General features: G+C 34.7%; 1 protein-coding gene across 2 annotated transcripts in view; it reads right to left on the reverse strand.

The window, feature by feature from the left end:
* The window catches only part of ADGRV1 (adhesion G protein-coupled receptor V1), a 259448-nt gene that overhangs the window by 219139 nt on the left and 27079 nt on the right, over positions 1 to 13230 (reverse strand). The window contains exons 12-16 of one of the 2 annotated variants that reach the window (XM_050328544.1): positions 10355 to 10920; positions 8880 to 9150; positions 7752 to 8081; positions 4387 to 4563; positions 3107 to 3330 (exon numbers count right to left, since the gene is read on the reverse strand). In XM_050328544.1, the coding sequence (XP_050184501.1) occupies positions 3107 to 3330; positions 4387 to 4563; positions 7752 to 8081; positions 8880 to 9150; positions 10355 to 10920 (1568 nt within the window). Of the gene's footprint in view, positions 1 to 3106; positions 3331 to 4386; positions 4564 to 6845; positions 6861 to 7751; positions 8082 to 8879; positions 9151 to 10354; positions 10921 to 13230 lie in introns of those variants that run through there. The other variant, XM_050328545.1, reaches the window with a different exon arrangement.

The raw sequence follows: 13230 nt of genomic DNA on the forward strand, positions 1-13230 counted from the left end.
ATTTATACACATATAGAATATGTAGATACTTATTTATATATATGTATGCATATATATAAATAAGATACATACATATGTACACAGGTCTATTCTGGCATCTTAATTTATGTCAGTCATGACTCAAAAAGATTCTGAGCATAAAGACTATTTAAACACTCAACTTCTTCTGGATCAAAATAAAGTCAGTGTATTGCTGTTCCCAGACCCCAAAGTCCACAAGTTTTCACTCTCAGCATCATTAATTTAAGAGTACAAAAACAACCTGCATGCCCAAAGGGTCCTGGTCCTTAAACAGTGCCAACTGTCAAATTTATAGCTGTGTATCTGCACTGGGGGGATGACAACTGCTAGTAGCAGAATGTCTTGTACAGAAGGAAGAAACAACAATCTGATTTTTAAAAAACTTACTTCTATTTCTGCTTACTGGCAAAATGAGCAGCCCTAGTATGTATACATGCTTTCACAAAGCATAAACACCGTTTTCATGGCCTGTTCCACCTACATTCAATAAGAACGCCAATACAGATTTCACTATAGACATCTGACTGTATTTATGCTTAGTCTCAATTCAGGCCTACTTAGGGATGGGCAGATATTCAAACTGAATAATTCAAACTGCTCCTAAAGAAAGAAAATATGAAGAAGCTTCAACAGGTACAGGAATGTCTTGCTTCTTTATTACTTTTCTGTCTTCTTTGAAACTATATTCTTCAGGATATACACTGGTCTCCATTTTGTGGACAGCATTCAGAGTTACTTTTAATATCCATGACCTACAGATGGTGGTCATAGAGCAAGGAAAGAAAATACGATTTTTAATGGCTTGGAAAGTTTCTCCTATACTTATTGATGCAATCAAAGTTCATTTAAAATGTAAAGAGCCTTAACAACACCACTGAGCTGTAAATAATACATCCTTGTTAGAACTAATTATTTTATTATTTTGTCCATGCTATTACTAATTGCAGTAAATAGAATGTTTATGAACATATTTCTATGTCTTTAGTTTCATTAAAGTCCTTACATGCTCAATTTTTCTACTGACTTATGTTACAATTTATTGAACAGTGCAAGCACATCCACAGCACAGTGCATCTTTGTTTTCATGCTAATTCACTACTGCTGTGAGGTGCTGGCTGCCAGCCTTGAAAACTGAAATCTTCTGTTCATCCAGAAAATACAAACTATGTAGAAAGCAGAACCACAAGCTTACACACATTGCCCTGCCAATCTCCTTCACCCCTGGTTTGAAGAGTCATTTCAGTACTGAAAGGTCGATCTTTGCAGACAATCCATTCTTGGCTTCTACTCATGTTCAAGTTGTCAATTTTCACTCGTAGCCTTGAGGAACACTATCCATGTCTAGAGAGAAGTTTAGATTTTATGTCCTCCTTATTTACTTCTTTTTCCTGGCCAGACAACCTGCTCCTTACTTCACTCTCAGACCTTGCCAAGTATGGGAAAGCTGCTTACTGCTGGCACACCTTTTATCAGCCTCTTCATGATAGGTAGAACCTGCTACTCCTGCCATACACAGAAAAAGTAGAACAGTGGTTGCATTTGTTCAGCTGCAGCTTAATCCTCTTTGAAGATATAATTTTCAGGGCATGAGGTTACTACTCGGAGTAAGAGGCAGAAAGCTGTACTTACACATAGTGTACAGCTGTCCAACCTTAAAGAGTTAATCCTTTATGCTCTCTGGTTCCTCTATACACTTGTCTGTTTCCTATCCTTCCACTTCAATTTTTTGGCTACTTTACACACCTTCTTCACAACTCCAATCATTATTTCTAATCCTAGTTTCCTGCTTTGTGTCAGAAACTCTTAATAAATTCCCTCAGGCAAACCAGTTTTGAGCACAGAAAGGAAATCAGAAAACTGCTTGCAATAGTCTCCATTTGGTTTTGTCTTAAACCAGGACCATCTTTTTGGCACAGTAGCCAAGGCAGAATTAAATAATTCATTCTGTACTAGATGCATCAACCAGCCAGCTTCTAGAGAAGTAGGCCAATCCTGAAATGACCAGAATCTTTCCTGTGTGACAGAATGATGCTCAAAAAACAGGATCAGCAACAGCTTGAGGAGTTGGTTGATGGTTTACTAGTATGCAACCTGCATGAGTTATCTGGTGTTGAAGTTCCCAACAGCTAGACTGAACCTCCTATATAGCACAAGGATATTCTGCATAAGGACTGTGTAAGTAGTAGATGTTCAGTATGGACATTGCAGCTGGCAGACCCCTATTAGCATGTTTCCAGAAAAAAACAAAAGGGGGAAAATATACCTTAGATTATTAAGTATTAGAAGAAGTGGTGGTATTTTGAAACTATATATACAACTGAGTTGTTGGAAGCAAGAGTGAAGAAACAGCTAAGATTCTTCTGTTAGTAAATCAAAGAGGGAATACACTCCTGGATATGAAATAATTCAAGTACTCTGAGTAGTATTCACATGCAGATAAAAATAACCCATGAGGTCTCTTACAGCCTCAATTATCCTGCAGTGCTCATCTCACGCAGAAGGGAGACTACAACACTGCTTCAGAAACACCACTGCTTCTCTGTAGCTGAGGCATGTGATAAGGATCATACTGGCCTATTTTGGAAGCCAGTATTTGTGATGGAAGTATCTAATTATCAAGAGCAAGCAATACTGAACACATAGATCAAATAAACAAAAAAAGTTGACGTAATTCTGCATTAACATCCTGGCCATAAACCTTTTTCTGACTTAAACACAGTTATCTATTGCTTTCTACTATTCATTAGAGTTTTCCCCAATATCTCAATAAACATTGCTTTTCTGAAAACGTGTTATAACCAAGTACTATAACTAAAATCAAAACTAAATAAACATTTTTAATACCATACATTATTTTAATCAAAATATAGAGAAAATTAAGTCTTTAGATAATAAGCAAAACAATTTCTTACCCTGATCACCACTCAAGAAGAATCCACATAGTCTGAAATTAACAGCCCAATATTCCTTCAGGCACTTATCAACACAATACAAGCAATACCTCATAATTAATACTGTGCCAATTTGTTACTTATAAACTGAGTATCACAACTGATACATATGAATAAACATTAGAGTACAATACCTGTCCAGAGTTATTAACACAGTTTCATTCATTTCAGGTATATCATCAGCTTTAATAGTAATGTTGATTGTGGTATCACTTTGTCCAGATATGAAAACAACAGAGCCATTAAGAGGACTTATATCATCATGTGTTACTGTCTTATGGTTAGGACCAGAAGGTTTCAAACTCCAAAACACTGTGGCTTTACCATCAGTCCCATCTCGATGCAATGGAATGGAAACCTATAAAACATGCAAATCTTCTGTGACTTGTAAAAATAGATGCAAAACCGATTAACCCCTTGCCAATTAATATTTGAATAAGAGCCTCAAAATGTTCACCTTGGGTTTTTTACTTATACCTATGTATAAGACATGGAATCAAAGATGGTATATCAACAGAAATATATACTGAATCTTATGCTTTTAATCATTTATCCATTATATACTTGGACATGTATATATTTATACACACTTAGTAGAGGTGACAGATGATAATGTGACAGATCACTTAGAACCCATAAAAAAAAAGGCTTGTGTGACTGATTTACTCATCAAGACACAACCTCAGTTTAAATGTAGCCACCAAAATTTTACTCTGGCTGTTACAGTACAGCTCCAACCTGTACTCTGTTTAAGGAAACGAGCAGTTTTATTCTGAGAATAAGAAACAAGTTATCTGATTCAGGATTTGAGGGAAGATTTCAGTGAAGACAACTAGGGGAAATGTAAGAAAAGACATTTTATAATGGTTTCTCTGGCTATGACTAGGGCATTCAGATGGATAGCAATGCATTTGAAAATGCTTTGTTGGGTTCTCACAAAGAAAACAGCATATTTACTGGAAAACAGACCCAGCAAGCCAAATTATATATTCATATGTAGATCACCTCCAGGATACACACAGACACTTCCATGAAATTTGGGAATGATATCAGCCCTACTTAGCATGACTATCCTTGCAGTTGGTGAGAGAAACTAAACTGTCTGCAGCAAAGATAGTTTTTCTCCATGTGACCATCAAAACCTAACTGGTTCTAGATGCCTGAAGAGAAAGCAAAGATCAGCCTCACTTTTCTGATGACCTAACACATTATTTCAGACCTTAACTTTATCAGCAAATTTTTTACCTTTTTGGTTTTTTTGTTTTTAAAAAGAGGGGAATGTTTAGGGTAAGGCAGAACTTAAAGGAAGGATTTTGACCACATTAACTTTCAAATGCTACAATGAATATAGAAAACTTTGCTTTCTCCAAATAAATTTTGCATACTAAGGGAAAATATAAAAATCTTTACTTACCACTGTAGCAGGGGAATCTTCTGGCTCAGACAGAATGATTGGAAGATTGCTAATAAAGCCTATTTCTCCATTTGCAATATCTGGAGTAATCCTCAGAGAAATATTTTGGATCTCACCTAATCGAGGACTCATGGGTGGGACTAGAGGAATTCTATTCACCAGCTCAACTTTTTCCAGCTGTGGGAAGAAGTAATAAAAACTTGAGAAATCAGAAGCCTTAGTACCAAGCCAGAACTATTCTGACATTTTGGAATAAGTTTCAAATGCAAGGAGTAAAATATCTTCAGAATAAATTTGTCTTACTGGTAATATTGTAACAAAACTCTGTAAGTAGATGTGCAAGAAATGAAGTGGATGATATTCAGCTTTTTTGGCAGAATGTCTCAGACAAATTACGTCTATGTACACAACTGTATGCAGAGGGATAATGAACTTTCTAGTTTGGGCAATTTATTACTAGACCTATGATCTGACAAGTGCCCAAACAGTTGCTCTAACTTCAATTTTTTGCCACACATTGATAAGTATCTGCTGAAGTCACTGACACCATAGTAATTTATAGCCTCTGAGGAAGCCAAAGAATGACTCAATCTTTCCTCTTTCATACAACTTTGAGAACTTCTCTATTTACAATAACTAATAGGCTAAAATTACATTCAGAATTGAAAATCATTACAGAATTTCAAAACCATAGCCTCCTCTTGTGTTACTGTGTTTTTTCATGATTTATTTATACTAAGAAGAAATAGAAAAATGTTTATTCTTTCTTTGAACAGAAAATACTACTCACCAAGTCCATCACCAGCACTGATATGGCAAGGAAGATAGAATCTTCCTGTTTCAGTATTTCTTTCAAATATAATTTATACCATCAGGAGATTCTGTCTATATGCATCATAACAATAAATGTTTTCATTTGGCTGATTTGTATATACTTCTGCAAACATTTAACTGGTGCATGAACCACCAATGATAACCAAATTTAACTCCAACTAGGATGCTTTTGCTTGGAGTTATCAGATGCTATCATACAGGTTTTAGTGGAGGAGAAGGAAGTGTCCTTATTTAAATCTATACAGGGATCATGAATCACCATTTCAACTGAGGAGTTTTAAAGCCCTTTGATTCTTAAAACTTGGGCTTTATCATACTCTGTACTACTGCTGCTTAAGCAACAGTCAAAAATATTTATGTGTATTTTATTTGATGATAGATGGGAACTGTGTTATAAATACTGTATTCAGCAATTGATTCTCAGTCATACAAGCCACTTATTGAGAGTCTAAGGAGCAGAATGTGGAACTGTTTTGCTTGTTTTCTAAGCTTTCTTAGATCAGTAGGCCCTGCCTGCACAATTAACAGCATGCAGGAGGACCACTGTCAGCTCAGTAAAGTCTCTGAAATACTACAGAGCTGAAAGAATTTCTTTAAGTGCTTCTGATTCTGGACACTATGAGATTAAAGTAATAATTAATTAAGTATCAAGATTTTTTTTAAATTCAGTGTTTCCCCTTAAAGCAAATCAGCTCATGAGGAAAACAGAATGTACTGCGAATTGAATAATGCCAAGTAGTTTATTAAACTTTCTGTCCATACCAGAAGCAGTCTGCATGTCAAGCAACAATAGGTTATTTAATTGAAGATGTCACTGAAGAATGTTAATCTCACTTTTCCATTTCCTCTATCAATTCCTCTAGTTGTGTTGAAGCTTCATTTCTTCCTCTGCCCCTCCTCCCCTGAATCCTGAGTTGATCGTTTATTGGACCTAGTACAGATTCTCTTATTTTGGGATTTTAAAAATGTTCGCTGAGATTATAATACATAAGGGTATTTTAGTTCCTTCTCTAATTGAATTGTTTGTGCTGAAAGTTGTCTCTGATGCTGTTTACTCAACTAAAAAGATTTTTATGGTCCATGGAGAAAGTACAGAACATCCATCCCCCATTTCCCTGAAATCTGCAGTTTGAAAAGCCAGGCCAAGAGCCTGCAAAGCAGTGCCTGCATTCTGAAATATTTGTCACATTGAAATGCTATTTCTAATCTACCATCTAAAAAGGTATTAGATCTTTGGATCTAATTGGATCTTTGGATCCAATTGGAATTAGATCTTTCAGATCTCATGCAGATGGTAAAACATATAAATCCATTCTGATATTTCAGAGCAAAATTTCCTATCTAACTGTGAATGTAAAACCAGTGTGTGCTAGTAAAACAGTAACATAATTCTGATAATATTTTTTTCCCTTTGTTTTTTTTGTTTAAGAGAATATAGGGGGGAAGAGGTGAAAGGAAGAAATCTTTTCAAGATTCCAGAAAAAATTCAAACATCTTTGGTAGACTATAAATTAAAGACAAAAACTACAAATTTTACATTTATTATTTAACATCAACATCTCTATTTGAAAATTTTAAAGACACATTATTTAAAATGAGAAGATCAAAAAGAAATAAGAAATTACTCTGATATTTGGGCTTTGGATGCACCAAGTCATCCCTTTGTTGGTGTATCAAGATCACTCCCTAGGCTTATGATCCCAGATGACCAGAGCGGCAGCAGGTAATCAGAGGAAGTAGAGATAATGATGTAGTCTTAACTGTAAATTAGAAAATGTTCAGGGTCTCCCACAGAAGTCTATCTGAACAGTAACTTGCTATCAAGTAAGAAAATTTAGTTTTCTCCAGTGAAAAATGAAAAAATTAACTGCAAAATGGAAATTATTTCTTTAAGTATTTTTGTAGAAAATCCAGTTTTCTTTCAAAGGTATAGTTTTAGTGAATTTTTCCAGTCAATCTTATGAGCAATGATAGAAGCTCCCTTCTTACAAATTCAGAGAGGGAAAAAAAATAAAAAACTCGAAAGGGCACATACCGGGAGAACTGCAAAAAACAATTTTCAAGTTCTCTGGTCAAATTTGCATATAAATTAAATATGAGTTTGACTATTTTGAATTTTTATTGCTTGTAATTTCTAAAATTTGTCATGTTTCTGTAACTCAGGAGCTTTAATTTGGTTACGAAAGCGAAGGGGTTGACAAAATAACATACCTGAACAGGTAATTAACCTTTGCAACATTTTGTTAAATTTCATGAGGAGTACCTGAATCCTATTACAACAGTCTATTTTTTTAATATGGTGTAATTATAAATAATGATTAGGAGCAAAGCTCTTAATGGTAGATTTATCGAAGTTGTCTCTTCAGAAGAACGTTTTCTTGGCTACAGAGCTAACCATTTTTTTATTTCCTTTTTTTTTTTTCCAACAAGCAGGATCATTTTAATTAAATTAAAAGGGAAGCAGCCACTACTAAATTATATCCTTTATATTACACAGGCTAAAAAAAAATCCCCAAACACAACTGAGATACCTGTATGAGGAAATGAGCTCCATTTTGAAGAAATGCATCATTTCTTATTGGAATATTTATAGTATCTTGTGTTTTTCCTTCTGGAAAGATGAGAATGCTTCTTTTAGAAATATTTAGAATGCCACCTTTCGCTCTCTCCGGATCAAGAGCTCCAGCTGGAATATACAGTGCAGTATAAACCAACTGCACATCTCCAACTGTTCCTCCTTCCCTTGCAAAACTCAAGGATAGAAAGCGTCCCATTGGATTACTTTCAATCTTCTGATTCTCCAAAGGATAGAATTTTATGAGGCCATAAACATCATCACTGTCCTGAATGTAAAACAGAAGCTGCAAAGCAGAAAATGGCATCACTTTATTCAATGCTGCATTACTCTATATCATAGTTTCATGCCTTCATAAAAGCATGTCCTGACTGTCACCGTACATTTTTTTCCGTAGTGAACTGGCATTCAGGAGAGAAATCAGATTGACAGCCCAAAAGTACTCTTTGTACACGAGCAGCATAGCACTGACAGTGGCAACTTTCCCACTGTGTATCATCCATGTGCTAGAATGAGCTCTGAAAAACTGATTTTTTGGTTCAGCAGCCAAAGTGAGTAATTCAAAAATGTTTCATATTGTAAAAAAACTCATTTTATTCACCAAGTTCATTTCAAACGTTTTTTAAAAAGACAAAGGAGGGACTCCAATCACAGAACTGTGGGCAGTGCTAGCCGCCCTTTATTTAACACTTCAGAGGTTACAGTCTTAATCACCAACCCCTTCCCTTGAAGTTGTTACTCTGTACAACATTTCAGTAATCATTAAGACAGCAAAGAGAAAGTGAAAATAGCCGTCCTTCATTATCTTAGAAGCAGTCACTTGAAACAACATTTATGCAATGCTGTGCATGCTGGGAATAATCTAAATGGAATGCTACCACAGTAAAAAGGTCTGGCATTGTATAAGTCAAATACTTTACATATGGCTCTATACATTAAGATTCTATTAAGAATTAATTTGTTTGATTTCTATTCAAGACTAAATCCTTTCATCAGTTCAGCCAATCAACCAATGTTACTAAAACTGTTAAAGTCTTTGTTACCCATTATACCTTCTCCAAAAGAATTTTAAAAGCAAACTTACCTCAGATGGCTCACTGACTTCTGCACCTCCCTGTATTGTGTGAGGTAAGAGTTTCAGAATGTAGGGCTCTGCCTCTTCTGGTATATCGTCATTAATAATGTCCAGAAAAAGTGTCACCAGCATCTGTCCTTGATCAAAACTTATTTCCCCAGCCTCTGGAAGAAGGTCTGCAGTCACAGGTGAGGGATCACTGCTATTTCGGATTATAACCCAGGAAACAGAAACATTTCCATGTGTTCCACCATTTCTTATGATTGTGATCCCTTCAAACCTGTGGTTTTGAATGAAAACAAAGACCCACTATATAAAATCATACTTAACACTGGTTTGCCTGGTTATTGATTCCCTAAAATATTTACACTGATCTAAGTGGTTTCAACAGACATTTGACTCAAGGTTTACAGTTTGTGAAATCATAACACACATGTAAGACTCAGGGTTTATTCACAAGCTCTTTTCAGTGTCACTAAAGATATTTGTTAAAACTCATTTTGTTTACAGCAAGAAAGATATTGAGAAGTGGAGACTGGGCACATTTTACATTTGCCTTGAGAAATAAAAGTCAAATTTCAGAGAACTTTTTGTCTATTACCTTTCTACATCATGAACAATTGTTAGGCATGAACATTCAAATAATGATTTTGAGTAAACTATTTTCCTCTGCACTGAAAATATATTCAGTTATTGATATTTATGATACTGGAAATGTCAGGTTGCCTGCATTTGATGAGCATATGACTACAACAAAAAGTCTGGGAATCATGACTTAAAATAATTTAGAAAGCCAGATTTATTTCTTTACTGTGTATAAGAAGGAAAGATGAATATTCAAGTGCTGGGCTCTACATAACATAAAATATTCTTCCAAAATTGTTCATAGTATGATTGTTTGAGGCATTATCTGTTTCTCTGTGGATGAACTACTATCAGTAACTAGCACTGGACATTTTTATTGAGATTGTCAATATTGCATATCATTCCTGCCTATAAAATTTGTACAGAAATTTGATTTCAATCTCTGTAAAATTACAAATATTTAAATTACTTTTGAGTTTAAAGTAAGTATGAGGGGAGAAATACACTCAGTTTCTTTAACAGAGACAGGTTTTATAGATAGTAAATACAAAAGTTTACCAAGGAGGAAGACAGAAATCTGTTTCCCACTAAACTGGTATGTAGCAGCATCACAACTGATCCTGCCTTTGGATTAAGGGTTTTTCACTAATCATACAAACTGATTGAATAGTTATGGTTTATTTACATACAGTTTATAAATATTAAAATACTTCCTGCATAATTAGACATTCCAACTTCCTTGAACTCTCTGTAGATAAAGTTGATAATAACAACAACACACTGAGTGATTTCTACATTATATTTTAGAAGTGATTTTACAATTACTTTTAATGATATCCTAAGGATGCTTAACAATGCCAAACAAATCTCTTAAATTGACTAGATACTAGATGTAGTACCTTGAAATTTGGTCTTCATCAATGATAACAGGGTGAGCTAGCAGAACACTGTTGATTGATAGCACTCCATAGGGTTTATCATTCGGTTGGATAGTGACATGAACAACAGACGGATAAACCAAAACAGCATCTCCCTGCAAAGTGTCCTCAAGAAGCATAATCTGAAAGGTCTCAGCAATTTCTGGTATGGCATCATCAAGGATTTTAAATTTTAAATATGTTTCATGAACTAGAGGTGGGAAAACGAGAGTTGTATTTGGCTGTAGATCTAGGAAGTCTACGTTAAGCTGTGCGTGTGCTGTTGAATCCCCAGTTAAAATGGCGTAACTGACAGAGACTTCATCTTCATCAGGTCCAATTAATTTTCCACTGATATCCTTACCACGAACCACTTGGACTGTTACTACATCATCTTCCTCAGGCACCATATAAGCACTCTGAATAAAACGCACGGGACTGTCATTTTTCTTAATATTAATCCAAACAGAATTTTTTGTGTTGTTGATTTCAGCCCCTCCCTCCACACTCTTCAGATGAACAACAAACATTTCATCATTTTCAGGTATCTGGAAAAATAATATTAGCAACTGGGTGTAAGTCACATTTCAAATATAGGTAGAACACTCATAACTGAGAAATACAGTTTATGTATTTTGCAGAAAAAAGAAATGATACAAACTTGACAAAGCTCATTTCATATTAAACAGGAGAGAACTCTTGCTTCTAACTTTTGTTAAAAATCCCTTCTCAAAATCAAACCTCTCTATTTCCTAAAACATATTTCTGAGCTCTGACAATATGAAAAAGGGTGGAAAGTCAAACAAAAAGACAAAGCTGAGTGAAGAAAATAGTTTTTTTTTATTATAATTTTTTTGGATGTTGATACTTGTCTACCTCTACATGTGCCTGAGAGAACACAGGAAAAACTTATGGACAGGAGCTACTTTGGCTCATCTGTCCCTACACAACTGGAAAAGGAACACATCCTATGTTCAGACAAACCCACAACCACAGAAAAAATTTCCATCACAGATCTGAGAAAGTATTTTTTTGTGCTTAGCATTATTTAGATTTTGGCATTTCTACAAAATGACTGTTTAAAACTACATTTTAGTTCTAGCTATTTTTTCTCCAGTAATGAGACAGATAATAGAGAATGGCTCATAAACCATAAATTACACAATTAAGACTGAAATTTTTGCTTTATATTACTACCAAAATATATATATATGGAGGCATATGGTATGATTCTTGGAGTGTCCTATGCAAAGCAAGAGTTGGACTCAATATTCTGGTGGGTCCCTTCCAACACAGCATATTATATGATTCTGTGATTCTATATTTTATCTCCCAAATCTTGATTTGCTAAACCTATGAAGCTGAAAATACATTATTTTTTATTAATATATAGGTAAAAAGTAAATATTTCAAAAATTATTTATGATGTTTGCATCTCACCCTTACTGTGGACTACTGGAAACCATTAATATTTGCTTCTGAGATGAATTCCTGGACAAAATTACAATTTTTTTGCTAATGGTCTGTTATAAAGTTGACCAATCCTTTTCATGAACTTCTGTTTACTGAGGAAAAAAGGCTCTGAAAAAGCTACTGTCTAATATTTCTTTCTCTTTAACGCTTGTTTGTTTATTGGTCACCCTCAGATCCTCTCTAGGACTAAGAGAGTGGGTACGATACCCTTGCTTGGCTTGTGGCACTGAAACTTCCATAATGCTGTCAACCAAAGCAGGATTTTGTTGTCAGTGTGAGATCTGGATGCTTTCAGTCACCTCCATCCTATATTGAGATATCATATGCTTGGTTACCTCACTAGAATAAATGTTAACTTATGTTTCGTTTAGTTCACTAATTAATATACCACCTGGCACAATAAAAATACACACTTAAGAGAGTCAAAATGTATCCATAACTTTAGTTGTAGTATAGCAGTAGTTCAGTAGTATCTTAGCATCTCTTAAAAGTGGGACATGCTACAGTTTTTAATGGCGTCATGACTGACCAATAAAAAACCCAGTCAGACTTCAAAGACAAAAACTTAAAGGATTTTCAGTGCTGTCTTGCCTCTTTAATTTTCTGTTAACAAAGTTTCCATTATTCCTCACTAAAAAGGAAATACATACAATAATAAACATACAATAATACTGTAGAGATCAGATCTGCAGTCCCCTACTTTCTGTAGGAAAAGAGCTACATAATTCAGAATAATAAGCTGTCTCATTGTTTTTCCTAACTTTGATTCTAACAGCTCAAATTAAGCTCTGAGAGTAACACTGAATTCTTGTGCATTCCATCATCACCATTAATAAAGGATTTTTACACAGATTTAACCTTCTGTGTGTGGCTGTGGAAGACTTTCAGTGAGTGGACTAGCCACAGCTGTACAGATCAAACTCTGAGGAAAAGAACGTTAAGAGCACTTCTTGGAGGTAAAACAAAAATTCTTTCTGTGTATAAGTTACAAAAATACTAACTCAAATCTGAAAGAGAAGTTTCCATGTACCAGTCTGGCACAGTCTCTTAATATAGCATAGTCATGGGAAACTGGTTTTTATAATTAACAGAAATATGTAAAAAATTGCTTTAAAGTTGTTAATTTTTTTCCTATACAATTCGCATTTTTTCCTACACAATTTTTCTAGTGAATTTCCTTATTAAGTTGTTCTGTATCACATTCACTTATTTTGTTGCCTCTATTTCCTTCTCAAACTCATTATAAATTTTTTAAAAAGAAAAAAAAACTGTAAGAAAATGAAAAGCACAAATGGAAAACTAGAAGACTATGTTTAGTTTACTTGAAATAGCAAGAAAGGCTCACAACATATACACAAATTCTTCTCAAAGACCAATCTAAAACC

Source organism: Myiozetetes cayanensis, unplaced genomic scaffold (genome assembly GCF_022539395.1).
Source record: "Myiozetetes cayanensis isolate MyiCay16 unplaced genomic scaffold, myiCay2020 scf4, whole genome shotgun sequence".
Lineage (NCBI taxonomy): Eukaryota > Metazoa > Chordata > Aves > Passeriformes > Tyrannidae > Myiozetetes > Myiozetetes cayanensis.